Below are 27,913 nucleotides of genomic sequence, written 5' to 3'. Positions count from 1 at the left end.
TCCACAAGCCAGGGGACACAGGTAGTCTTAAGCAGTACACTCTGCACCCCATGTCGCAGGGGATGGAGGCACGGACACAGCAGGGAGCCAGATGGTAAGAAAAGGCTCACTAGTGCACAATCCTTACACTCCTATGCCAGTAACAAAACCTGCTTCACCATCCGTTCAGCTCCACTGACTCGCATATAAGCCAAGGGGGGTATTTTTTTTTCAGCACATTTTTTGTGCAGTCTCTCAGTTTAAATAGCAGCACCTCCGACGTGCTTCATCACAAGCTCCGCCCAACGAGTTTCATCTTGTATGACTGATCAGGGGACTATTTTTTATAAAATTGATATGTTTAACAATAAGTCTTTGAAACGTATGAAAAATGTATGATTGTTGTATACGTAAAAAAAAGAATCTAAAAATATTGAAGCAGCAAATTTTGCAAAACACTACCAAAACTTTTGGCCATTAGTGTATTTTTTACAAGACCAAAGAGGTAACACATTTACTGATGATTGTATTTTCTGGTTCAATGCACACACTACACACTGTCCCAGAGGTCCAAAGAACAAGATACCAATTATGAAATGTTCATTAAACAGAATGAGTGTTTCTGGCATTTTGAATGCTGCTCCTCAGTGAATACTGATAATGCCCTAAGTACTAATAGATGATAAAAACTGATATTTGATCAATGTTGTGGCGCACCTGGTCAGACAATACAGATACGCTTCATTCCCAGCTACATCAATTCCCAAAGGGAATCCTTTAAAATGCAGGTCTGTTGCTGGAAATCAGAAGCAGTTTACAGTATTCCCTGGTATATGTATAAAAAACAAACAAACAAAAAAAACCAAACAAACCAAAAACAGCATCACAGCAAAAGTAAACAGAATATTTGTCCTCTAGAGGCCAACTCTGCCAACATCTACATACTGTATAATGTAAACTCATGTTACTGCACAGTGTTATCTTACCTTGATGGATAGAACTGCAGAATCGGCTGTCTTTGTTTAATGGAGGCTGCGATTTAGTTTTTTTGGAAGTTCTGGAAATTAGCCTACCTGCAGAAAAGATACATGACACTGTTTTTGTATAGACAGGTCCCTTTCAGCCAACTCTGATCATGACCATCCCTAGTCACCAATCAGTCATTGCTGTCCACTCTTCACAGACATAAACATACACAAGAAAAAATATCTCCTGAATAGAGGTTTATGTTTGCACTGAAGGCATGTGTGGATTTATCTTTGTAAAGGGAATTTACCCATAACATTAGTTTCTGAAAAAAAATGTCCTCAGCTCAGGCTGCTGTGCTGATCCTTTTAGTTCAGACATATTGCTGAACACATAGCCTAATCTCCATTGTGGAAGCAGGTAGATCAAAAGGACACTCACATGATTTGTAGCTAAAATCACTGTGAAAACAATCCATGGCATTACAAGTCTAGTGTGTCCAATGTAGAGATGGTCAGTGAAATGCTACCAATTCTGGTTAGCATGAAAATGTAATGCAAATGGTGTAAAGTTTGGAATTGGACCAATCAAAATCAGCAGGAGGGACATTGATTCCAAACTGCATATAATTTGCATGAAACTTCCATGCAGACAGAATTATTAGCATCCTCATTGACCAACAGTAGTATAGTTGTAATGATCTGCAGTCAATTTCCACCGTCAGCGCACTCCAGGTGCGCTGAAGCAGATGGGAATCCCAAAAATCGCAGAAGAAGTGTACCCAGTATGTGCAAATACATATGCAGAGGGAAATTCCAACCAGCAGGTGGAGCTGTGGAGTACAGAGAAGTAGGTTCTCTGTACAACCACAGATGTCAGATTGGAGTTGCACGACTTGAAACAGAACAGAGCAAACAGAAACAAGATAACAAGATAGTAGAGAACAGGAACAGAAACTAGAGACTATGAATGTCTACCAATCTAGTCACCCCCCTGCGACAATAGACATATGAACAGACCAGAGTGTGAAAACCAATCGCACAAGAGGCAATTGCTATCAGAGATACAAGACTGAGTAAAGACAGAGCATAAAAGGAAGATACAGCAATAGGTATAATGTGAAAGCCAAGGAAAATAACAAAGCACTAACTAAACGCGGTCACCGCACGTTATGCGCAACAGTGACAAAACACGTTAATGGCACGGTTACCGCACGATAAGCGCAACAGTGACAAAATGTACCAACCCTGACTAACAAAAGAAGACAGAAAGTAAAGACAAACAGACAGTGAGAACGCTTGCTAATCGGTTGTCTAACACCAGACACCAGCAAGCGTTCCTTCCCTGCAAGACAGACAGATGGAGTAACCAGTAGCAACCGCTGCCAAGCTATACTCCACGACACAAACAAGGGAGGTCCACCACCTCTAACGCTAGGGTAAGTGCGACCAAGGAACAGGACTGAACGATTCACTACCAACCACCGCTGGAGGCAGCGCAATCGCAAGTTCAGGACAAGACAAGATAGACAGAACGATTCGCTACCAGCCACCGCTGGAGGCAGCGCAATTGCAAGTTCAGGACAAGACAAGATTAGGCAGTACAAATATCACACAATACTAACTGCACTAATAGGAATGCCGAATGCACTCCCCAAGATTAACTACACTAGAATATAGACAATACGATCCAAACAGGCTGAGGCTCAAGGTCAGTCTATCAAGCAGAACCTATGACGAGCAAGAAACTCTGGGAGGAAGTGACATTTATACTGAAAACCTTCCAAGGAAGCAGACAAGCAATTTGCATGACAAGTGGATGCAAATCAGTCCACAGCAGCAAGCTGACAAAAAAGGCCTCTTTTCCCTGGACTTCATTATGCAACCTCCATAAGAAACCAACCAAATGTCCAGGGAAACATGGCCAGCAAAGCTGATTCTAACAATAGTGCTTCAACATCAGGATAGTGGGGAAGTTGAGAGCAAGATCAGGATCACATAATAAGTAAGGATGAGCAGGCGAAAGCAAACTTCGTTTCCGGTGAGGCAAACCTAAAGCTGAGTATTGGTGAACGCGGGGCTGTGGCAGTGCGGGTTAATTCACCTTGGTTGCCTCCTCTGGCTGCAGTGCTCCATTCCACTCTACATCCTCCAAATATACTTCCTCCTTATGGCTATGGAGGAATTATCGGGAAGATGTAGAGGGTCGTGAAGCACCAGAGGAGGCGATCAAGATGAATTAAAGTGACCCTGAACAGGTGGTAAAATCATAATTTGCACTTCCTCCAGCCTACTGTAGCCCGCAAGGTTCCCCGGAACCTTCTGGCTCCTCTCCTGGTCCCACTGGTGGCTCCATTATTCTACGTCTTTGGCTTGAAGTTATCAGGGCTGCTTCCCGCCGCGGATGATACGCATCATCACGCCGGTTGGCTACGCGTCATCACGCTGTCGTGAGAGTCCTGCGGATGCGCGGTTCTCTAAGATTGAAGCTTTAACCCCCACTGCTAAAGGCCGCATACAACCATCCTTTTGCCTGCTCATCCTTAGAAATAGGTCAAGCATGTTTTTTTTCCCCTTGACTGTACAGGGGTGGTGATCTGCTATGTGGACAGCATCCAAAACCACTCCGAAGGCTGGCCACCTTTTATGTTACAATTCAAGACAGAGCAACCTATTAATCAAATAATGTATAAAGAATACTATCAGTGCATTTAGAACACAATGGCCTCTATTCATAAACCATTCTCGCCAGCTTTACGCTGGAAACAGCTGACTTTCCCGACCATTTAGCACAGTGTCCATTCATAAAAGCTGTTTCCGCATGAAAAGCTACAATTCCCCAGCAGAGCGGTAAATTTCCGCCTTGTGCGTGTTTTTCTAGATTTATCTAGAAAAAGTTACAAAATGTCAATTCATAAATATTAGAGGAAGCGGTATGCGGACGGGAAATACTGCTTCCTCTGATGTAGCGAGAAGAGTTCGGATTACATGAAGGTGAATGGGACAGACCTCCCAGAGAGAGCAACGCACGGAGGGACTCTGCCGGCTTCAGTGTTTCCGCATGCCTTCCGACAGCTTACCGCCAGCCTTCAGCGGGAGATCTCCGCACTTGCATCGCAGCTGGCAAGATTTTTATGAATGACCACCCAGAAGTCTAAAATACCGCTGCGGTATTTTACCTCCATGAGTTTTTTCTCCACATTTGTTTTATGAATAGAGGCCAATGTGGACCTGTCACCCAGAACAACAAATCAGCATCCTCATTTATTCTACAGGTGAATCCTCACTGAATGTCTTGAGCAACTGTTCCTCCTCTGTTCTGATATTACTTGCACTCTGCCCTGCAGCAGTCTCAGGTTTCAGGGTTATTCAGACACGTTCAACATATAATTTGTATTTTCTTGTGTTCATTTGGGGTTCTTTCCCACATATCATATAGACTGGTAGGTTAATTGGTTTCCCCCTTAATTGGGCCATGGACTATGCTGCTGGTGCATGAGACTATGACTATGGGAGGTCTAGATTGTGAGCTCCACTGAGGGACAGAAGCGAACAGCAGCATGAATCGTTCATGTACTCTGTAAAGCATAATACAAATGTATCAATGCTATAAAAATATATACAGTAACAATAATCGGTGCTTAAAGAGACACTGAAGCGAAAAAAAAAAATATGATATAGTGAATTGGTTGTGTACTATGAATAATTACTAGAAGATTAGCAGCAAAGAAAATATTCTCATATTTTTATTTTCAGGTATATAGTGTTTTTTCTAACATTGCATCATTCTATAATATGTGCAGATTACACAACACTCAGCATTCAAAATGATTCTCTCAGAGCAGTCTGTGAACGAATGACCTCTCCTCTGGCAGAGAAAAAGTAAATAGTTCAGGAACAGTAGAGATAATAAAAGTCAGAAAACAGCCCTCTCCACGACTTTCAAAGTCGTAGAGCTTAATGGCTTTTTTGCATAGAGATAACAACTGGAGTTTCTCAACTCTTCCTGTACTGGAAACAATTAGACTGATGTATCTGATCTTAATGTTTTATTTCTTAGCTGTACTACACATACAAATCATAATATCAATTTTTTTTCCGCTTCAGTGTCTCTTTAAAGAACAAGCGACACCCATGCTAACCTAGAAATAAAAAAACACATATATAAGTAGATAAATACTACTTCTACTTGCATAACAGATGTATTGTGCTATCCACGTACTGATTCCTGTGAATTTTATAAAGGAAACGCAGAATGGCAGTGGCCATCTTGCCAAGCTAATGCTGACATGATATCCTCCCTGACTCTTGTTTTCCCCCCTCCCTTCTCTTGCTCATTGTGTATTCATTAGCTGCCCTCCTCCCAGTGTCTTCAGACACTCTCACTGAGGTGTATACTAGGAACTACACTGTCTTATCCTCCAATAGCTGAGTCATCTCAGCCTTGCTTGTACACACAGGTGAGTGAGCAGAGGTGTTTCAGATAAGAAAGCCAGGCAGGAAAATAAATGGAAGAGGAGGAATATATTCTAGATAAAAAGAACTCCCAGCATTCAACTCTTTGGCACTGTTTGGCACTAGGGCCAGTGCTCATAAAGTATGTGATATCTATAAACCATAAAAGCAGAAAAAAGTTTTGCAAGTTATGAATGCAGGATTCGCATCTTTCTCACTTAATACACTGAGACCAGTTGCCGTTGAAATTAGATTTTTATGGTGACAATACCGCTTTAAAGCAAACTTTAACTGCAGAAAAAAACCTCTGAGATAATTCATTGTAAGTGTAGTAGTAGCAGTAAACAGAACTTTCCTAGAGTAGTCATATTCCTATTTTCATTTTAAGGGGTTTAATTTTTAAGCCCCGTCTACACGGGGAGAGATTGTGGCGATCCGGTGGCTCGATTAGCCGCCGGATCGCCTCTTCTGCGTGCCCGCCGCGTCCCCGCTCGGCGCGCGTGCGCGGGAATCAATACCCGCTCGATTCCCGCTCGACCCCGCCGGCGCCGCTTATCTTCCGCTCGATTCCCTGCCCTTGTCCCCTCGCGGGGAGCGAGCAGGGAATCGGCGGTGCGGAGATCCGTCCTGTCGGATGTTATCAATCGAGCCGCATCAGCGGCTCGATTGATAAGGAGCATCGCGGCCGCATCTACGTGTGTAGATGCGGCTTAAGGCTGAACTGTGATGAACAAAATTCATGTCAATTTACCATAACATCTGGTTCATTCTGCTCCAACACAAAGAAAAATAATGGCCTCTTGTGCTGTTCAGTACTATTATGTTATCAGTATTGTAAAAGAGTGGCTGTGCGCTCCTCAGATAAATATTCATCTCAATACAAATGAACCACTATCTCAATGGATCGCTAAACCCTGGGGGGTATCACCTCCCTAACCAACATTAATTATTGCACCAATGTTACATAGGTGTAGCGCTCAACATTGCCTGCTTCCAGCAGTATGAATATGTATAAATTGTTACAGTTTCTATAATCAGTCCCACATATACATACAACAGCATATATGTTATATATTAGTGTCCAAATATTGCCACACTCTGCTGATCCTTCAGCCTGCACTTATTTGACGGTAGATCACAATGTTCAAATGATTTCAACACCAACTTGATTGACTCCACACATAAAAATGTCAGAACACCCTTACCAACTGGATTGGCTGATCAAATGATAAATCAGCGTATACGTTTTTGAGTAACAAGATGCAATCCACTTTCCTCACGAACTGCCTTCTTCCTAGATGTCACTCAAAACAAGAAAGATAGAAACATAGCGTGACCCTGTTTTATACTTCCATATAGTCACCACAAGTGCTCAGTGTATAACTCCCCACACGTGTCCACACCACAGTGGAAAATGAGAGAAATGCACGCTCACCGACTTCTATGGCTGATCCAATGATGACCAGCTATAATCGCTTGTTTGGGCTATCCACCCTGACCGAACAGCGCTGCACCTTAAAAACTTTCACAGCAGCTTCTGCCATGGTGCTCAACTGGACTGATCGCAGGACTGAAGGAAGCACTGACCACACCCCTCCTGATAAAGTCCTGTTTCATACAATCTGTGCAGACAGTTTCACCACGCACCACACCCCGCAGCTCAGCACACCCTCCACCGCTCTGGAAGCAGGCAATGTTGAGCGCTACACCTATCTACCATTGGTGCAATAATTAATGTTATCAGTATTGTTTGTACATCCAGATACAAGTGTTTTGGTTTCCATTTACTTTTCAGTAGAGTTACCACTGCAATTCAGCTTCACTGACTGTGCAGATAAAACACTGGATTATTAATTCTTGCAATGAAAAGTTAAAAAGGTAAAGGTACTACTTTACTAACCTTCCTCTCTCACTAACCCACCACTACCTAGTCCTATGCTCATAATAATGACTTCCATAGAGACTTTGAATAGTGGTAATCATTAACAAACTGCTCCCCATTCCCTTCTTGCACCTCTGACACTGTAGTTGCCATTGGCAGGTTTTGGTGTGCCATATCAATTGTGATGGATAGAGTGCACGGGGGGCCCCAGTGTAAAACTTGCATCGGAGCCCACAGCTCCTTTGCTATGCCACTGGTCACAGGTCACTGCTATAGCCGCAATTATTATTATGGACTATGGCGATGCCCAAATTTGCTAGCCAATGCACAGGTGCCCAAATGTCTTGCTTCCATCACAGTTAAAGTTACTGTTTTATCCCTACGCCTTTTCATATTCTCACATCTTGCAAGGGAATTGGGGGGGGGGGGGGGGGGAGTCATACAAGTTTTGCCTGAAAACGTGTCTTTAAATGCAACTGTATAAACTCTGCCAAATTTAAAAGTCACAGCTGAGTAGCCCTGCTTGGAGAGACACATTAATGCCTTACGAAGTGGTTTGAGCATGCTGGCAGGCAGCTATGTGCATCAGCCTGTCACAGCGGTACATCTGCCATGGATGGCATCACGTCAGCAGAGGAAGCAAATACGCCAGACTGAGCTGCAATGTCCTGGCAGCAACCTCGCAGCACGAAAGGGTTAACAGCTTTTACCTCTTCCACGCAGGTCATCGAGGGAGGGACCCGGTGCGGGAACCGGACGCCCATTGGCCGAAACGCGCGTCAGTCACCGGGAATCTCCAGGCAAATCCGTCCCCCCGTGACCCCATTGGCCTAATTCTTATCGCCTCCTTTCTTTTTCTCTCACAGTGAAGCCCCGCCCTCCCATCCCCTATTCTCCGACAGCCTGGTTGGGCCTCGGTGCAGCGGTGGCCCTGATTGGTCGGCGCATCTGTCAGTCAGGCGCGGCGTCAGGTGGCTGGGCTGCCCGCGTCTCGCTGCCTCCGCTTGGCTTGGCAGGCTGTGACTGGTCGGACTGTGGCGGCGCTGAGCCTCTTGGATTGTTCTGGCTGACCTCGGTCGTCGTTGTTGTGTCTTTCCGCCGGGGACGTGGAGCTGTCACTTGTCAGAGCTGTGAAAGAGAGAGGCGCCATCCGCGGGAGGAGAGGAGAGCGCTGTGTGCCTGGCAGAGGGATGGTCTGGCCGGTGTAGCTCAGTGTCTGTGCCCCCCTCCCTCCCCCTGTCCCTCATCCCTGCTCACCTGGCCCCCCGCTCCGTCTGCTGCTTATTGTTGTCAGGGTGAGGAGCGGGCCTGGGCAGCTGTCACTCGGTGCTCTCTATCAGCAAGCTCCATGCTGCTCTGCCTCCCTTGCTAGGCAGCCTGCACTTTCTCTCTGTGTGTCTCTATGTCTTTCCTGGGAGGCTGTCTGGAAGCTGCCTCTCACCACAGCAGGATCATCCACAAGGCAAGCTAGGCAGGTGCCTGGGGCCCAGTGGTTCTCAAGGGGCCCAACTGCCACTGTCTGACCCTTATCCCATTTAGAACCATAAGGATTAGCCAAAGCTACTACCTTTTGCCTGGGGCCCCCATTTCATCTTAATCCATCTCTGCCTCTCACCCAGGCTAGAGGAGGATGTGGGATGGAAGGGCCAGGCTGTCATTTACTTTTTAAATCCTGTGGTTTGTGGCAGAGAACAGCAGAAGGCTGGGGGGAGAAGAAGAAGAAGCCATCCTCTATTCTTGGAACAGCCCCATGTAAGAGGGGAAATATGGAGTTGTAGGATTTATTTAAAAAGCGTGTGTTTGGGGGGTGGGTGGGTTTGGGTGATTTGGGCACCTTTTGCCTATTTTAAGTGGGATAGTCTTATTTATTTATATATATTTTGTTGAGGTTGACTTGAAAGTTTTGGAGCCATAGGAGAAAAAATTGTATGTTATGATGGTAGCTACGCTCTTCTAGTTATCCTGGTGAGCTTTATGGCCCAGTGACAGATTGACCTGGTGGTCTATACATCGGAGGGCATTTCTGTGAATGTCTCTTTGTGGCGCGCCTGCCAATGCAAAAATGATGGCGGCGTACAATGGGGGTACATCAGCTGCGGCTGGGGCTCACCACCATCATCACCACCACCACCACCTGGCCCACTTGCCCCCTCCTCACTTGCACCATCACCACCATCTTCATCCCCAGCATCATCTGCACCCTGGCTCTGCTGCTGCTGTGCATCCTGTGCAGCAGCATGTTGCCTCCTCCTCTGCTTCATCCTCGGCTGCAGCGGCGGCTGCAGCTGCCGCCGCAGCAGCTGCCATGCTTAATCCCGGCCAGGCCCAACCATATTTTCCATCACCTGCCCCAGGACAAGCCCCAGGCCCAGCAGCAGCCGTGGCTCCTGCTCAGGTGCAGGCAGCAGCCGTAAAGGCTCATCACCATCAGCATGCTCATCATGCCCAACAACTGGATATTGAACCTGATAGACCCATTGGCTATGGAGCATTTGGAGTTGTCTGGTAAGTGTGAAACTTTTTGGAGACTTTTTTATCATAGGTAATTATTTTGTCTACCTAAGGTGTTGTTTTGTATTATGTAGGGATGTAAAATTGTCACTGTAACTTGAGCTGGAACCTCAGTACGGGCTAATTTGCTTTCACAGGCTCAAGAACACATTGCTTGGCATCACTGGCACATAGTCAGCAAGTGTTGGTTAATTATTTGAAGAAGTTCCCATTAAAATATTTTAGAAATGTCATGTGAGTGTGTTGAAGCAGTTTGTTTTTGGTGTGCAGAGACCTTGATTAGCTCCAGACAGACATTGAACAGTCTTTTTATGTCCTGTGCAGAATAAACGTCATCTGTATGGCAATAGCAGCTTTTATCTGTTCCATGTTATTAAACTTTAGTTTGTTGGATTGTAAAATGGGAGATATTACTTGTGGAAGAAAACCCTTTGATGTTCCTGCGTCTTGCATTTATTTCTAAGCTTCCTGTATTGTTGTTGTTCTCAATGTCACAACAGTGTGCTGCTTGTTCCTGCACTTTGAACAGCTTGATGTTGCTGTGAAACCTATAGTGGCAATTTAGGCTACTGTGCATCCTTAGTGCCCTTTATATGGGCCTTACTGGGAGGAGCTAAATTGCTGCTTGGTGTTATGTTTTTTTTTTCCGCTTCACAAGTCTGCTTTAGGATGAAGGATCATGCACATGGTAATTTATGTTTAGGGCATCACTGTGTTTGTAATCTCAGGAGCACTGCATAGCAAAATCATGGCAATAATTGTTCCGCGATCACGCTTTTTGTAAATATCGAATCGCGGTAGTGGAAATAACCTACCTAAATTCCTATGCTATTTAACAAACTCTAGCGATTTTAAAATCGCTAGCGATTTGCGATTCAGCAATCGCTGTAGTGGAAAAGGGCCCGGTTCTAGAGCTTTTGTAAGCGCTTGTGATTTTTAAAAGCTTTTGCTAATGTAATGCTATGAGTTTGTTTTCACTGGAGCATTGCGATTTTATAAATCACCCATAGCATTGTATTAGAAAGAGCTTCTCAAATCATTAGCGCTAAAAAAGCTCTTGCAGTGCGACCTAGGCCAAAAGAGGCATTTTTTTATTTATTTCGAAGTTCTTTTTTAATTTTCATTTCCTGTGATTGTTTCATTTGACTTGATGATTCAGGTAGCTGACGAAGCACAAAGTTCTTCTCAGAAATCACCAGAAACTCCATCATGAATTTGTGGTTGGTTAGCAGCTATCTTTATGTTCAAAGGTAGATGTAGAGGTTTGTGTGAGGGTAGAAATTACTGGTACTTACCATAAGCATTTCCTGCAGTGACCTGAAAACAGTTTATCAGCAATGTGAAAATATGTAAGAAAAGTGTAACAGGATATGCATACATGTCCTCTTCCTTTTAAGATAATCTAATTCTTGTATTTAGTGTCAATCTTTGTATCGAATAGTGGTTGTGGTGGTATTGTAAATGTTCAGCTTTTCCCAAATATTTTTTTTTTTTTTTTTTTTTTTTTGGCTTTGGGATCTTATGCTATTATATTGTTAACCATCTTCATAAATTATCAAAGAGTTTAGTAAATGAACCTATTGGTCAAGAAGCCCCCTATTGCATGCTAGACCTATAATGGAATCTTTGGCGTTGGAAGGGATTTACTCAAAATGTTGTTGCAGAAAAAGCCAACACTTGCTTAAAGGGGACCTGTCCTCTTTGCTCTAAACATTTCTTTGTTACTGCTGATGTAAATCCTAAAACCTGCAGTTTCTACTTCCTGATTCGTGGAAGTAGACATATTGTTTACACTACAGCCTGCGCTTTCAAATGTGCTTATCTGCCATAGGCAGTCATGTGACACAGGGGAGGGATCAAATTAAAACTTGTGATTAGACACAAATGAGGGGTACTTACAGGCTAAACTCTCTAAATACATCAGGGCTGTGTGGTCGGAGCAATTTTGGGCACCCGGAGTCGGAGTCGCATGATTTTTGTACAAAATCCACAGCCCTGTTACGTATTAGACTAAGGAGTCGGAGTCTGAGCAATTTTGGGTACCCGGAGTCGGAGTCGGAAGATTTTTGTACCGACTCTACAGCCCTGAAATACATACAGGGTGCCTTTCTCCGTTTTTTCCTTTTTGTCCAGTGCAAGAGGACATTGCAAGAAGCAACTATTAAAGGTCCACTTTAATAGTTTGACATCCAATCCCATTCTGGGACTAATCATTAGATTAGTGTGACATTTTTTGGTTTTTCTATTATACACACTTTTTCTGCTGTCAAGGCTCGTGACAGTAACCTCAATAAATGCCCAATACACTGTAGTGTTTATAGTGATACTAGTAAAAAGGCCTGCCCGTTACACGGGCGCTAGGTCACAGCCGCTACCCCCGCAATGCACGCACATACGCGTCCGGTTTGCTCGCTCCCCACCACTGTCTGAAGTATATGCACACAGGGAGCTGCTTGCTTGGCAGTTGGAAAAAGCTGTTATTTTCTACAATGCAATGAGAACCTCTGTGAACCACACACAGCAAAACTGTCATATCCGGCCCTGTGTCCTAACTGCCCTGGCTGCGCACATGCTCAGTACAATAATAGCCAGGGACACACAACCATTCAGTTGATGACGCAGGGACACTTGCATTTTATTGTATAGGATTCTATAAAATATGAGGAAACTTTGTATATTGCTGATTAACCCGAGTATAAATATGTGGAATAAGTTTAGCAGTGTAAGATATGAAAAGGAGGTAGGGATTTGTGATGAATGGGAGTCAGGAGTCCTGCTTTTGGCAGACAGTTGCTGACTGAAGGATCTAAACACCAGGCTGCCTCTCCTGATACATATTCTGTCTTCTTTTACAGCCGAAATGTCCTTATCCCTGAAGTCTTTATAACTTGCACACACTGCAGCATTTCAGGCTGTCTTCTCACAGCTGACAAATGAATTCTCTGCTCATCTTCCATTCATCTTCCTGCCAGTTTTCATGAAAAATCCCAGAAATATGCCTCAGATAAGACACTTAAACAAAAATAAATATATTTTTTTTAATTTTTGACGTGGGTATTCCAAATGGTCTACAAACTTTATATTGTACCGCAGGCATAGTTCATATCTGTTAAGTTATTGTTTGTAAAATTGCATGTGAATTAGACACGACATGGAGGTGTATTCTTTATTTTCTAAACCATCCAAGTCAACAAGGTTACATTGTGCTAGTTGTGGCGAGATATATTACAAATCTTTACCAGCAAAGGCTGTTTCAGTGCACTCTTTTTTTCAAATGGTTCTAAGTTGATATTAAGTAGAAAGGTCTGTACTTACAATGATCATGTTAGTCATGTAATAGGAAACATTGTGCTACTGGCAAAATTCTTAGATTTGAGACACTCATAGCAAAGATTTCAGAGATGAAACTCCTTGCAGCAAACCTAAAGACCCGGCCAATAGTGCCTTTGAGTTGGCCCCACTCTGTGAAGATTTGTTGAAAGGCAGCAAGCCTATTGCAGGCGCAGGGGGGCAAAATGACTTAAAATGCTGTCTAGAGTATCGTTTCCATGGATACAAAGATGTGAAATTTTAGATTTTTGAGACTATTCACTTTCTACAGGAAAGGTAATTTTTTTGTGTGTGTGTTTTTGTGAGGTTCTGTACAGTGAGTGTACAGTGAGTTAACCTATGAACTGAGTAATGAATATAGCTAATGATGGTAAAGTGCTGGCTTGCATGCTCATTTAATGCTAATTCTGTGCCATTTGGAATTTGGTCAAGTAATTGCTTTTCCTGCTGATTTTTTTTTTTTAATTGGATCAATAACTGCATACATTTTGCATGCAAGAATTGTTAGTGCTTCACTGACATCTCTGTTACGGGAGCACTGAAGTTAGACCATGCAATTTTCCATATTGGGTGCTGTCACATTTCAAATGTATTTGTCCCACATAGTTGAAAGGTATTGCCCTGATTACTGCAGACTGCTGTACTGTAAACAAAGGTGTGCGCACATTTCTGTACTATACACAGGGCTGTGGGGGTGGAGTCAGAGCAATTTTTGGCTGTTATTAATTTAAGCGGTTACTAAAAGATATGGTAAAAATGTTTTATTTCTCAGATATCATCGTAAATAACTTGTTAATATAGCAGTGCTTAGTCTACAAAAATGAAAGTCATTTGTGCTACTGCAATAAAGCAAATGTATTAAAAGCTTTAAAATTCCTCGGGAGGCGGGGGGTGGACTCATATCCCCGAAGAAGACATAATACCGTAAATTTTAATACAAACAAGTTTATTTATATACTCCAATAGACAGTGAAATGCGTTTTGCAGGTATATTCCCGCTTCTTCAGGCAATAACAAATAGGAGTACACACAGTACAGTCTCAAGGTCACGATAAGAGCCTCAGAGGCGCTTATCGTGACCTTGAGACTGTACTGTGTGTACAGGGGAAACGGAAATACTTAAACTCCCACAGGTATTGTGAGGCCTCTTCATAATGACTGACATGTTTTTGGGATATAAACTGCAGGACTGTATTACAGAGCAGTTCAGTATATCAGACTGATGAACCTGTTTTAAACTGACTCCTAAAGCTAAACTCCCAGCAGAAGCATTATGTTCTCTGTCGTAAAGATATTACACAGGGTTGTCTTGCATTGCTGTATGTAGTACTGGACCAGCTGTCAGCAGGGAGACTGCTCTTTGCCAGTTTTCCAGGAACTGGTGTCTGATAGAGATGCGCTATGAATTGCAAATTTCCCGACTTGATGCAAATTATGTTTCAGTTTTGTATGCAGATTGAAATGTGACCAGTACAGATCGTCAGCAACTGAATTTGATTGGTCCAATTTCAGTTTGTGCACTAACTGCAGCATAATTTGCATTGAGTTGTGGAAATTTAGCATCTTATTTATCTTCTGTATTTTCTGACACACCCCCTTTGTGTGGAATAGAGCAACATTTAAGGCAGAACTCCAGGCAAAATGAGTTTACAGTGAATTCAATTGTTCAAATAGACTGACATTACTGGTGGTTGTCAGGCATTCGGCAACTATGGTGGATGATCTGCAGTTCTCAGATGTTGAATGCAGCAAGACTTTTTTTTTTTTTTTTTTAATTTTTTTTTTTTTGTCCGAGCGCTGTTAAAACAGTGCAGGAGATTTGGGCTCAGCCAGCGCCACCATAGGCCGTAATAGGAATTACTCAGTGAGTGGGTGCTGTCAGAAGACTGAACTCAAATTACGTTTAAAACGCTGTAATTCACCACCAGCAATAGCTGGAAGCTGAATTACCTCATTCCCACTATTATCCATGGTGGCCTGGAGGGGAAATAGTAATTAACGCTGCTGGGACTTGTGTAGGAGCAGGATAAGCTGTATATCGGCTTTATCCTGCGCCCAAGTCTCCTGGTTGGGACATTCATAGGTATGCATTTTGTCTGCATAATTTCTACAGAGACCTGCATTGGAGAGCTCTGTGTTAATGTGGGTGATTGACACCTGGATAGATCAGCATTGCTTCCAGTCTCCCCACAGCTGCTGCAGTATGCACCCGTCAAGCATTTACGTTTTGATCAACAGCTACAGACAACTCAAAATGGCCTATCAGCCATTTGTGGTTGAAAGCGATTGGTTTGAGGCTTTTGGGAAGCAGCAGTATCCCTTCCACTTTTCAGCTATTTAAAGAGAATCTGTACTCTAATATTCTTACAATAAAAAGCATACCATTCTATTCATTATTTTCTCCTGTGCCCCTCTGCTGTTTCTGCCACTCTCTGCTGCAATCCTGGCTTGTAATTAACAGTTTTAGGCAGTGTTTACAAACAAACTAACCAGCTTCTAATAGGCTCAGCTAAGCATAGAGTGTGAGTCATTCAGAGTATGCAGGGGGCCTGCAGAGGGTGTGTATCGCTTCTACCAATCACAAGCAGCCCTGCACATTCCACACAATCAAGCTTTAGCCCGACAAACAGGACAGAGGAAAGATACATTGATTTATTACAGAGACAGTGCAGTTAGGAAAGACTGCAGTAAGCCAGAGCAGATTAGAACAGGCATAGGAACTTATAGGATAGAAGAACTAAGGCTGAAAAATTTGTTAGAGTCTCTTTAAACAAGGCCTTAAAGGACAACTGAAGTGAGAGGGATATGGAGGCTGCCATATTTATTTTTTTCTTTTTAAACCATTCCAGTTGCCTGGCAGCCCAGCTGATGTATTTGGCTACGGTAGTGTCTGAATAACACCAGAAGTAAGCATGCAGCTAATCTTGTCAGGTCTGACAATGTCAGAAACACCTGACATTGTCAAACCTTTACACTCTCATCAGGATTCTGCATAGGGAAGGAGCCAGGAGGGAGAACTGAGATCTACTTGTATCCCTTTTAGACATCCCTATTCATGTCGCTTTCTGTCCCTTCTTTTAAGTTGGCCAGTAAATGGTATCTTCCTGGTTCAAAACTTCTTGCTTTTACTGATGACTAACAGGGTACAATACTCTTTCCACCATAGTCAGTCTAATCAGTCTAATGCCATTAGGGGACCCAAATGAAAAATACAAGATTTCAGAAATAAAACTATTTTCAAAATTATGATAAATAGCAGCCTTTTTTTCAGCTGCATGATGACAAATATAAAAATATTTTACATTTATTGGAGGAACCCCTCCCTTCCTTTCATATTGCCACGACAGAATCCGGCAGACTGGTGGAGGAGATAAAAAAAACAAAAGCAAAACACAGGCTGCTACTGATGTCACAGGGGAGGTGATCTCAGCTTGTGTGAGATTTCACATAGATGACGCCCCTGTGAGGGAGGGCAGTGTTCTCTCCAGACGTTTTTTCCAGCCGGGTGGCATGAAAAAGCCGGGTGGGGTGTGATAACAGAATGCAGGGCTGGCGCTTCTCTGCATACAGCAGAGGAGAAGGTGAGCCGATGACAGCCGGGTGGTCACTAAAACTAGCCGGGTGGAGCACCCGGCTAAAAGTGCCTGGGGAGAACACTGGAGGGTAGCTGATCACAAACACACCCATGACCCCTAAAACCTCCTACTAAGCTCAGAAGTAATGGCTGCAACCTGTATAACCCTAGCTATGAAAAGAGAAGGATGAAAAGCATGCACTGAAATGCTCAAAGGCTTGAAGGAGTGTTTGTTTATCTTTGTATGTGTCAGAGTGGTGCAACTAAATATTTTGAATTAAAAAAAAAAAAAAAAAAAAAAAAAATTTCGGTTTGGGTCCGCTTTAAAGGAACACTTAAGCCGGGAATAAAAAAATCAGTTTTACTTTCCTGAAGCTTCTACCCGCCTCCTCCAGCCATCCTGTGCCTGCGCAGTCACTCACAGAGCCTGATTTTTTTTTTTTTTTTTTTTTTTTTTATTCTTATTTTTATCTTTTTTTTTTTTTTATTATTATTATTATTATTATTCCTGGCTTAAGTGTCCCTTTATTGTAAGACTAATTTTGGGGGGAAACAAATTGGCCTATTAGTATGCTTTTTGGCAATGTGGAAGAAAACCAGCTTTATATCTGGAGTGCAGGCAGAAAGATTTTTGCTTTTCAAATATGATTGTTTGATTGTTGCGTGTTATCATCACAAGACTCTTTAACCCTAGGATCATTGCGGTTTTGCATAATCAAATGCACCGCGTAGGGCTCAAACTGCTTGTAATTGTTCAAGTCAGCAGGAATGTTGTCCTTTTTGCAGCGTTTGTTGCAGTGACATTCCCTTTCATTAAAAAAACTGCTGTGAACATAGAAGTGTTTCTCAAGTCTTGTAACTTAAAGCGGATCCGAGATGAAAAACTAACTATAACAAGTAACTTGTCTATATAGCTTGTCTACAGTTTAGATAGTTTACACAGCAAATACAGCTGCAAACAGCTTCAACAGTTTAGGATTATTTATTCCTGTGATACAATGAGTGGCCATGTTCTGTTTGTCACATTACACACAGGGAAGCTGATCTGCATCTCCAGCCCTCAGCCTGTGAAAACTTCACTCCCCTCTCCTCCTCCCCTCTGCCTCTGAAATCTCTGGCTAGTAATCTCCTCCTCCTTCCCAGACTAAGCTCCCATAAGCCCTTGCTATTAAGGCTCGAAGTGCCAATGCACTCTGGAGAAGCTGTGGGCGAGGCTTGTTTAGGGAATTAGAGAACTATAACAAAAAAAGTTTAAGTAATGCCCTATAAACTATATGAAGGGAAAACAATTATGCAATGAGTAAAAGTTTTTTTTTTTTTTTTTTTTTTTTTTTTATCTCTGATCCACTTTAAAAACCTTATCCCAGCCTCCCATTTGTTGTAATGTAAATTATAGTACATTTACATTAATTAGAAAAGCACAAGGTTTTGAGTATTTCATGTCTGAGACTCACTTTTTCTCCCCCAAAAGGAAAGGGGGGAGGGGGGGGGGGGGGGAGAAGTCACTGCGTCTTATAGTCCAAATGCAGAGGGAGTTCCTGACTTGTGAACACCTGCCAATACGAACCTCCAACCCACCATAATGGCGGGGACTCCCTGTACTGTACTGTGGGACAGTACAGGGGGACACAAAGGGGCATAGAGGAGGACACAAGAGATACAAAGAGGGCATAATCCACAAGATGCCCGTTCACCTTGGATACACCAGGTTTAGTTTATATTTTTACCCTAGTTTTTGTCCACTAAACCTAGCTGCGTCTTATGATCAGGAGCGTCTTATAGTCCGAAAAATACGGTATATTGAAAGTGGCTGGCTGGGTCCTGTAGTTCCTTTCTTTGTAGAGATGATTCTTCAGTTTAATTGGACAAAGCAGGTCCCTGGTTGGTATCTGGACTCCTCTCCCCATCTCTTCACCATCCACATGAGAGCATTGCAGAGGAGCTAACAGTGTGTTCTTATGAGCAAAGAGATGATCATCTCCTACCCTCACCTTATGCAGCTGACACATTGAAGCTGCCGATACACCTATAGATCTCTAGTCAATGACCCATAGCTTATATCCACGACGGGTGAACCATGAGTTTACCGCACCTGTCGTGGAGGACTATGTGGAAATCCAATTACTGGTAAGAGTAATTATTGGCTTTCCGTCCTGTTGATACTTACAATTTGTGGTGAAAATCGATCGATAAAACATTTTAAAGCAATACATCCAGTTCGATCAGAGTAGTGGAGTCTGCAGGGAATTAAATGGGAAAATCGATGTATGGACACCTTTCCTCTTTGGCTAATGCTACAGCTCAAAGCAGGTCTGTGGAGTTGGAGTCGGAGCAATTTTGTGTACCTGGAGTCAGTGGTTTCAGAAATTAAGGAGTCAGACTTGGAGGCAGATGATTTTTTTTTTTTTTTGTACCGACTCCACAGCCCTGGCTCAGCCTCATTTCCCATCTCTTGTCGATTTTGTATTGTACCCCCGCTGCAGCTTCCCAGTTGGTTTTTAAAAGGGTTAAATAAAGGAGCTGCGAAAAATGGTTTCTTATTAAAGACTGTCCTAATTAATGAGGCACACAAACGCTCTGTGACTGGTTTAAATGCTTATTAAGATGAGACTGCTGAGCTGCAGTGCTGGCATCAAATAGTTAATCTCTCACCAGCAGAGGGTGGAGGTGGGTGGGGTCTGCTGAGTGCTTTGTGCTGGTGGGGAGTGACAGTTGTACACTATCTGGGGAGTGACTGCTTCCTTTATAGCTGACAGTGTGTGAAGGAATCCCTGGGGCTTGTGACTGTCCCTTTTTAAAAGGAAAAGCTACATTGGATATAAAAATTGTGAGTAATGGCACAGTTCCCTGTTCACCTACTTGTTTCCTAGCAAAAAAACTGTAAAGGTGAGCTGGAGCTCTTTATCAGCATTACCCTTCCACTTTCATTTGACGTCTTTGAATTTCCCAGAACTTAACTGTATTTATAGATTCTGTACACATTTCCTGAGAAATCCCCATCTTGTGGCATAAATAAATTAGCTTTAAAGTACCACGTACTTTGTACCGTGTGTTGAACACCTGGATTAGTCTAGTGACAAAAGGACACACACACACACACACACACACACACCACACCACACCACACCACACCACACCACACCACACCACACCACACCACACCACACCACACCACACCACACCACACCACACCACACCACACCACACCACACCACACCACACACACACCCTCTGTTGGTTACTGCCAATAACTCCTGTGGTACAAAATTGTAAGTCTACTTATGGCTATCTGCATCCATGTGTATCAGTTTGCATTTTAGATTAGGGTTTAGTGCATAGTTTTGCATCTGGTTTGTATTCAAGGTGTGTAACTTTATTTCCAGGGGGGGCGGTGCACGGCTCTGTTGGTTGCATTTCAGTTGCCGCCTGATAAAGAGCGCTGCCAATCTTTTCCATGTTGTTTAGAAAATGTGTAGACCATTTGTGGCTAGCAGCCTCAGGTTCATACTATGTTTTAACTGTCAGCTAGTGATTAGGTCTCTTCCGCTGAGGGCACATCATTGCCGTGGAAGAGTCTAGTACCTAAAAATCTAAATGCAAACTGTTTAGGAAGTGAAGGTCTGCTTTTGCTACATCTGTTTTGAATGCAAGTTGTGTAATATGCCTGTATTTTGGGCTCTGCATCTATGCAGCTGGTCACCTCGGGTGCAGCTTGCATCTGGAAGCGCTTCCAATATCTCCCCTTTCTGATGTATTCTGTTAGCCTGAATCGCACAATGGCTCCTAAGCACAATAACAGAGCATATGTATACCAGATGTGGTTAATAGTTACCTGATATGAATCATCGTCATCGACCACCTTACCACAGTGTCCCACTTGGTATTGGACCAAATATCAGCAGAGTTCCAATCTAATATCCTTCACTTCCTTCTCACTACAGCATCAGACTTTGTACTACTTCCTGCAGTACAAAGCTATGGACCCTTGTTCTTTTTCTGCTTTGGTCTGTGCTCTCTAGTTCCCCCATGCTTTGCCCCTCTCCATTTCCAGCAAAAAGGCCTTTTCTGTAAAACCCTAAAGTGAACATTGAGATCAACCATCGGTTTGAGGATAGTTTTCTTTCTTGATTTTTTTCCCCCCTAGGTTATTATTGGGTAAATATTTCTAATTGTATAGACTATTCCCAAGTTAACGTCTGTCTGCATGGTCCTGCCAAAAACTTTTATGCTGGTTGAGAACAGCAAGAGCATAGCTAGTGAAAGCAGCAGTAGATGTGCAAACAGGTAGAAGTGGATTCATGTTCATAAGGGTTTCATGGCTTTTAGATTCCGCATGAATTGTCACCACAAAAACCTTGCTGTGAACCTGTAATAGCAGCATGGTGCAGATGAGTTGCAGTATAAGATGCTCTTGTGCACTGTGAAAGGTTTATTTATGAAGTTAAAATGTGAACTGTCAGTTTCCATTTTAAACATAGAATGCCAGAATCCTTTTTAAAAAGATGCCACTTGTCATATCTCTACAAGAATTGCTTAAAGCAGATTTGAAATCGCCTAAAAATGGAGTTTCACTTACCCTGCTACCTGGGGCTTCTGCCATCCCCCTGCGGCCGACCTGTGCCCACGCCATCCTGGACTGATCCTCCGTTCCCCCGCCGTGGCTCACTTTTGTTCACATAGTGGAAGCTGACTGGTTATGGCAGTTTAGTCAAATAAGAGAGCAGGATGATCTTCCACTCAGGGCTGTGGAGTTGGAGTCTGAGTCTCGGAGTTGGAGCAATTTTGGGTACCCGGAGTCGGAGTCTGAGTTGGTGATTTTATAAACTGAGCAGCCAGTCGGAAGTCTGAGTAGGATGATTTTTGTACAAAATCCACAGCCCTGGTAAGTATTAGACTAAGAAGTTGGAGTCTGAGCCATTTTGGGTACTTGGAGTCGATGGTTTCATAAACTGAGTTGAAGTCGGAAAATTTTTGTACCAACTCCACAGCCCTGCTTCCACTATTATTGGTTAGTCAGGTCATATGGAAATCTCACGTGACCATTTCAAATCCGTGGGGAGCTGGCAGGAGGAAGGACTTTGCTGTTTTTCCAAGTAATATTTAATATTGCAAAAGATACTTTTACAAGTAGGCTTTCTTGATGCAGGAAAAACTAGCACTTAAAGGGAACCTTAACTGAGAGGGATATGGATGTTTCCTTTTAAACAATATCAGTTGCCTGGCAGTCCTGCTGATCTTTGTCTGCAGTAGTGGCTGAATCACACACCTGAAACAAGCATGCAGCTAATCCAGTTTGACTTAAGTCAGAGCACCTTATCTGCATGCTTGTTCAGGGGCTATGGCTAAAGGTATTAGAGACACAGGAACAGCAGGAGAGTCAGGCAACTGGTATTCCTTCAAAAGGAAAAATCCATATCCTTCTCAGTTTAGGTTCCCTTTAAGACACTTTTTTCCCCTATATAGGCCCCTTATGCTAACTGGTTGCAATACTACTCACGTTTGCCAATAGCAATTTTTTTTTCTCTTATGCTTTTATCCCCAAATTGCTTTTCACCATCGTCCACTTAGTAAGTAAAAGCATTTAGTGAGTTGGTTATTATCAAGCAATGTGACAGAACACATTGGTGTCTTGTGATACCAGGCTGTGATTTGCACCCCTCTGAGTACAAAAATAGTAAATGCATAATAAATGAAGATGTGGCTCTATTACTTGCAAGCAGCGTTTGAAAGGGAGTTTGTTTCTCTCATACAGTTTATGGTCTCTGAATCACTTGAAATGTAGTAACCGTTATTGAGCTTGAGTAATTTTCTTTGCTGCATTTTAGTGTATGAAGCTTTATACGCAGAACCTAAGAAGTTGGATGAGCAACACATTAAGGGCAGAAAAGATAAACACGGACTTGTAGAAGAGCTTCTTGATGTGTTGTCCTACTAGCATGCTGGAGAATCTCCCTGACCTAACCCAGTGGTTGCCCTTCTAGATGAGTACCATTCCCCCACATCTAGAGTTCAGCATGTGTTTTTTTTTTTTTTTTTTTTTTTTTTAGCTTCCCTGTCTGTTCTTTCCTCCCTTCTGTGTGATCAGTGTGCCTGGGTTCCCACATCCTAGAATCTGTGTGACAACTGAACACGACTGCACATGGTGGAGTGGTACCGGCTCAGCACTGCAGGGACTGGAGGCAGAAGTGTGCTGACTGTACAGATGAGCTAACAACTCCACCGCACTCTGCTGACGTTTCCAGGTCAACTTTGTATGTCAAAAGGATTCCGCTAAACTTTATTGTAGAGTCTTGCCAGGTTCTGTTGTAGATTTTGAGATTAGGCATTGCTGTGAGTTTATGATTTGAAGGATTTTTCGAAGGAATCTTTCTGTAATTATGTAATTAGCTGAAGCATAGCTGCACTGATCAGGATTGAAATGGAGATTTTTTTTTTTTTTTTTAAACGTTTTTAGAATAATTTTTTAGAAATCGCAGGCCAATTTTCTGCTGCATGTGCTTGATACAATTTTTGCAGTGCACACAGTTTGTCAGTCGCAAGGACACTGTTTTTATTGCTATAAATCGTGTGTGTGTGTGTGTGTGTGTGTGTGTGTGTGTGTGTGTGTGTGTGTGCGCGCTGCTGTTCAGTACGACTGACAGGGTCTTTGCAAGTGCACCAAAGATTGTAGAGCAGGCGCACAGGAAATGATTAATTGTGTTCTTCCTGTGCATTTCTATAGCGACTTGTAGTGGTAACCACCCCTACAATATCCTAAATTTTTAGCTTTTTTCATGTAGGGGAAAGAGAAACTGCCTGCACACTTTTTACTGATGGTATTGCTTAGTAATCCTCACTCATGTTGATGTGATTATTTATCAGAAATCTACACTAAATTCAGCATGAGAAATATTTTTATGCACGTGGCTTTTTTGACACATGCCTCACTTGTGTGCTTACTAAAACATGGAAAACAAAAGTTTGCCTTTTTTAAAACCAGTTATTTGGGATAATTCAGGTTGGAGTGAGCATATGTCTCCCACAATGCATCACTGCTAAATATGCAAACTATCCTAAAACATGCGCATCTGAGGAGGCAAACAATTCATGTAATAGAAAATTGCGAGTCCTCTCTGTGAAAATGAAAAGTATTTTTAACACAGACTCATTAGATGTGAGTGAGCCATTGATGTGCAGTTTTAATTTGTTTTTGCATTGCCTTAAAGAGAAACTCCAACCAAGAATTGAACTTTATCCCAATCAGTAGCTGATTCCCCCTTTTACATGAGAAATCTATTCCTTTTCACAAACAGACCATCAGGGGGCGCTGTATGACTGATATTATGGTGAAACCCCTCCCACAAGAAACTCTGAGGACCGTGGTACTCCTGGCAGTTTCCTGTCTGTGAACCTTGTTGAATTGTGGGAAAGGGCTGTTTCCAACTGCCAAAAAAGCAAGCAGCAGCTACATCACCTGCCAACAGTAAAAATGTCACCATGTAATGTCAGAATGTAAATCAGGGATTTAAAAGATTTTACAATGGGCAAACACTGACTAAATCATTTATACATAATAATTGTAAAAATGAAGCACTTTTTTTATTACCTTATTTTCACTGGAGTTCCTCTTTAAAACCGACAGCACCACATTGCGTGTGAGCACTAATGCTGATGAGCATCCTAGCACAGTCTTCGCAATGCATACTCTCATTTGTGGACATTTCCAGGTGCTTTTGTTCTCTTGGTCATAGATCCTGTCTAATCCGGCTGGACCTAATGTTTTTGGTTGCAAGTAGGGATATCTAGTTTGCGTATATTTAAGCCTAGGAAGATCAAGCTTCTGGTTAATGGATGGAGGTGTCATTTAAGGAGAGATAATGCCCTAGGGATTCCTTTAAAGATTCTCTTTTGATGCCCCCTATCAAATATGGCTTTGCTGGTCACATGTTGGTACCATGTCAGTGTTCTGAGACCAGCGCTTTAATCAGATGAGGGTTATCTGCAAGGTCAGCGTTTAAGAGGCTTTGAAGTTTATCAGTCTAAATAGACTCTCTGTTCTTTTAGGAAGCAGTTTTGCAAGTGAAGCTGGGACATACTTGCATCAATAGTTCAAACCACAGAGTAATAAACACCGCGTTCATCAATATTTAATGAGGTGAAATATGTCCTCTCTTCTAATTTTTTTTTGTCATTTTATCTTCCTTAAATTAGTCACACAAATGCTTTATTAACTTCCTTCAAACAAGCTATTTTCTAGAAAAGATAAAGATGGCATGAGAAGAAACGGGCAATCTTCACAGCAATAAAGCAAGGCTTTTCAAGTATGGCTGTGAAGTGCCGTCTGGTCATCATCCATCTCTAATGCTGGTCACACACTGACAGATTGACCAGGCACATTTTTATTTAGATCAAGCAAATGTAGCAGCAGTGCAGATGGCTCGCTGAAGCAAGCGTAAAAGGAAGCTTTGCTGTGTGGATTTCAAACCTCCAGTCAGGTGCTGAGGAAGACAGTGTAGTCACTGCACATGACAGCATGTTTAGTCTTCACTGTACTACAAAGCACCTTTACTAAGAAAGCCCGAAATGAAAATAAACTGAGATAAATATAGTGTCTATCCTCCCACTCCTAAAAATTACCCTTTTTTTCCTCAAACCTATCCCACAGTTTGATTTTGTTTAAACATTTTTAAAAAGTATATTTAAAATGTTTTGTCTCTGCTTAGTGACAGTTTTTCCAAGTGTCAAACAGAGCCAAAATATATGAACTATTAGCTTTTCTTTAATCTATCCCCTTTACTCCGATGCTGTTCTCTGCAAGCACGAGTTTTATGGCCAAAATGCCTTATTAGTGAGGACTATGTTACTTTGACTAGGTACTGCCTGAAGAGAAACTTTCATACCCTGTTTCGGGCAGAGAAGGGGGGGGGGGGGGGGCGGCAGCCTAATTTGTATGCTTGGTACTGTACATACTCTTCTATCTCATCATGTCACGTCAGCTCGGGTACAGTTTATGTTAAACCTGGACTGTCTGTACTTTTTGTTCATTTGACATATATCAGCTACATAGGTCTGCTTGTGTGTCTCTCTCCAACACACACACACACACACACACACACACATGCGCGCTTTGTTGCCTCCAGGGATTGGGACTTTATCTTTCAGGTGTCAGACCTGTCTTACACTATAGGGTGAAAATCTAATGCGCTTTTTTTTTTTTTTTTTTTTTTTTTTTTTTTTTAACTTTCCATATCCGTGCATTGTGAAAACTTTCAGTTAAAATGTGTGTAGTGTGAACTGAGCCATAGGAAAACATGGACATCTTTTAATATCAGTTGTCCTTTCAGATATAGTGTAAAAGGACTATTAGGGTCTGAGTTTTGTACAGGCTTATCGGTAGCCTGTAGGCTAGCAATGCACTCTGTTACTATGAAGGGAGGCGGAGGGACGATGCATGACGGAGTGGGAGGCATAAGGAGGGAGAACAGTAGTGCCGTCCTCTGCTCAGATGAGATGATCTGGCAGGCTGGATCTCTGGCTGATGGGTAGGAGAGGGTCAAAAATCACTGTACACACTAGATTCAGGTGAGTGGTGTTAACATCTGTGGAAACGATAGCGACTGTAATTTATTCTAAACTGTACATTTGCTCTTGTATACTTTGTATAATAGCTCAAATGCGGTACTGGAAAATAGAAACACTATTGCATCGCGATTGATCACGTATCCAAGTGCATAAGAGCCCTGAGAAATCAGCTAGTACTACTGAGGTTGTAGGTTGTGTACCATACTGCATATCTGCTAGGTGAGGCTGTAATGGCCCACTACAGAGTCACTTTAAACTTCTCTGCTGTATAATAGTACACCTGAGCTGAAAAGGATATGGAGGTCATCATATTTATTTACTATTAAACAATACCAGTTGCCTGGCAATCCTGCTGATTTCCTTGGCTGCAGTACTGTCTGAAACAAACATGCAGCTAATCTATGCAGACTTCAGTCAAGACCATCTGATCTGCATGTTTGTTCAGTGTCTACGGCTAATGCCTAGTACACACCATGCAATTTCCCATCAGACAGACTGGTCGAATGGATTATTTCAGACAGCTCTTATCTTATTATTGTTCTGATCGATTCTGTATAGAAGTGGTTGGAAAAAACAATGAGAGAAATAGGAAAGCTGATCGGACCTGTCAAATAACAGTTTCAACCAGTCTATTTTATGGGAAATTGCATGGTTTGTACCAGGCCTAAGAGTATTAGGGCCCATTCATACTAGGGCGGTTAGTGGGTGATTCCTGCTAATCGCCTCAATATTAACCCTATGGCAGAGCTCTCACTACTGCGATAGCTGGCAATCGCAGGTGATTTGCAATTAGCGGCAATCGTTAAACACATTACCTGCAGCATTTTTACAGTGCTTAAAGCGCTGATTGCGATCGCTCAATGAACACTTTGTCCAGTGATTTCCCCAACCCCCCCCCCCCCCCGCGTTTATCGCAGAAAAATCATCCGTGTAATTTTGAGTGTGATTGGGCCCTTAGACAGAGGCTCAGTATGACGGCCAGGCAATCTGCATTGTTTGAATGCAGGTACATACCGTATGTCACCTTCCATATCTCTTTTAGATTAGGCTTGCTTTAAGGACCAGAGCATAAACCAATAAAATTGGCTCCTGGTTGGTGCTTAGAACTTAGTTGTCATTAGACAGTGCAAGCAGTCGTGGCGGAAAAAACATGGAGCCAGTATAGTTAAATCTACATAGAGTAGATTTAATTACGTGTGGTCCGTAAGTGGTTAAGGCTACAATACTCTTAAAGCCTGTGCACATAAATATTGTAATGTGTTCAAACACACAAAAACATAAGTAAATTCAGGTCCAGTTCAGGAGCCAATAAGATTTATTTTTTTAAGGAGTCCTTTCTACTGACAACAGAGAAACTGAAAAACCTAAGCACCAGCAGTAATTAAGGTGCTTTTGCTACCTGGTTCCTGGGATATGTCCAGCTCTGGCTTAACAGCTTTGTGAAAAAGTACATTGTCTGCTGATTTCTATTAAAAATCTCCAGCTGACATATTCTTTGTGTTAATTTTCTGTGTAATGAATGCCAGGCATTTCATCAGGTCAGCATAATATTGCCGTTGTATGTCAGCAGTCTGGAGGCCTGTTGGCACTCAGCCTGTTCTTTTACAAACAGATGTAAGGATGGTGTCTAGTACAGTTAAGAAGGTTGACATGTGT

At 42.5% G+C, this 27,913-nt stretch overlaps 2 protein-coding genes across 3 annotated transcripts in view; one reads left to right on the top strand and one right to left on the bottom strand.

Annotated features, from left to right (window-relative positions):
• LYRM9 (LYR motif containing 9) overlaps positions 1–8,072 on the bottom strand; it is a 251,078-nt gene extending 243,006 nt beyond the window's left edge. Inside the window, exons 1-2 of one of the 2 annotated variants that reach the window (XM_068270250.1) lie at positions 7,992–8,072; positions 966–1,052 (exon numbers count right to left, since the gene is read on the bottom strand). The gene's annotated coding sequence lies outside the window, so the exon portion shown is untranslated. Of the gene's footprint in view, positions 1–965; positions 1,053–7,829; positions 7,895–7,991 lie in introns of those variants that run through there. The other variant, XM_068270249.1, reaches the window with a different exon arrangement.
• A 124-nt stretch (positions 8,073–8,196) lies between these two features.
• Positions 8,197–27,913, top strand: part of NLK (nemo like kinase) — a 293,044-nt gene continuing 273,327 nt past the window's right edge. Inside the window, exon 1 of the mRNA XM_068270246.1 lies at positions 8,197–9,786. Coding sequence (XP_068126347.1) covers positions 9,311–9,786 — 476 coding nt within the window. The 5' untranslated portion in view covers positions 8,197–9,310. The remainder of the gene's footprint in view (positions 9,787–27,913) is intronic.

This window comes from Hyperolius riggenbachi, chromosome 2, assembly GCF_040937935.1.
Source record: "Hyperolius riggenbachi isolate aHypRig1 chromosome 2, aHypRig1.pri, whole genome shotgun sequence".
Classification (NCBI taxonomy): Eukaryota; Metazoa; Chordata; class Amphibia; order Anura; family Hyperoliidae; genus Hyperolius; species Hyperolius riggenbachi.
This window is presented reverse-complemented; position numbering and strand designations above follow the sequence as displayed.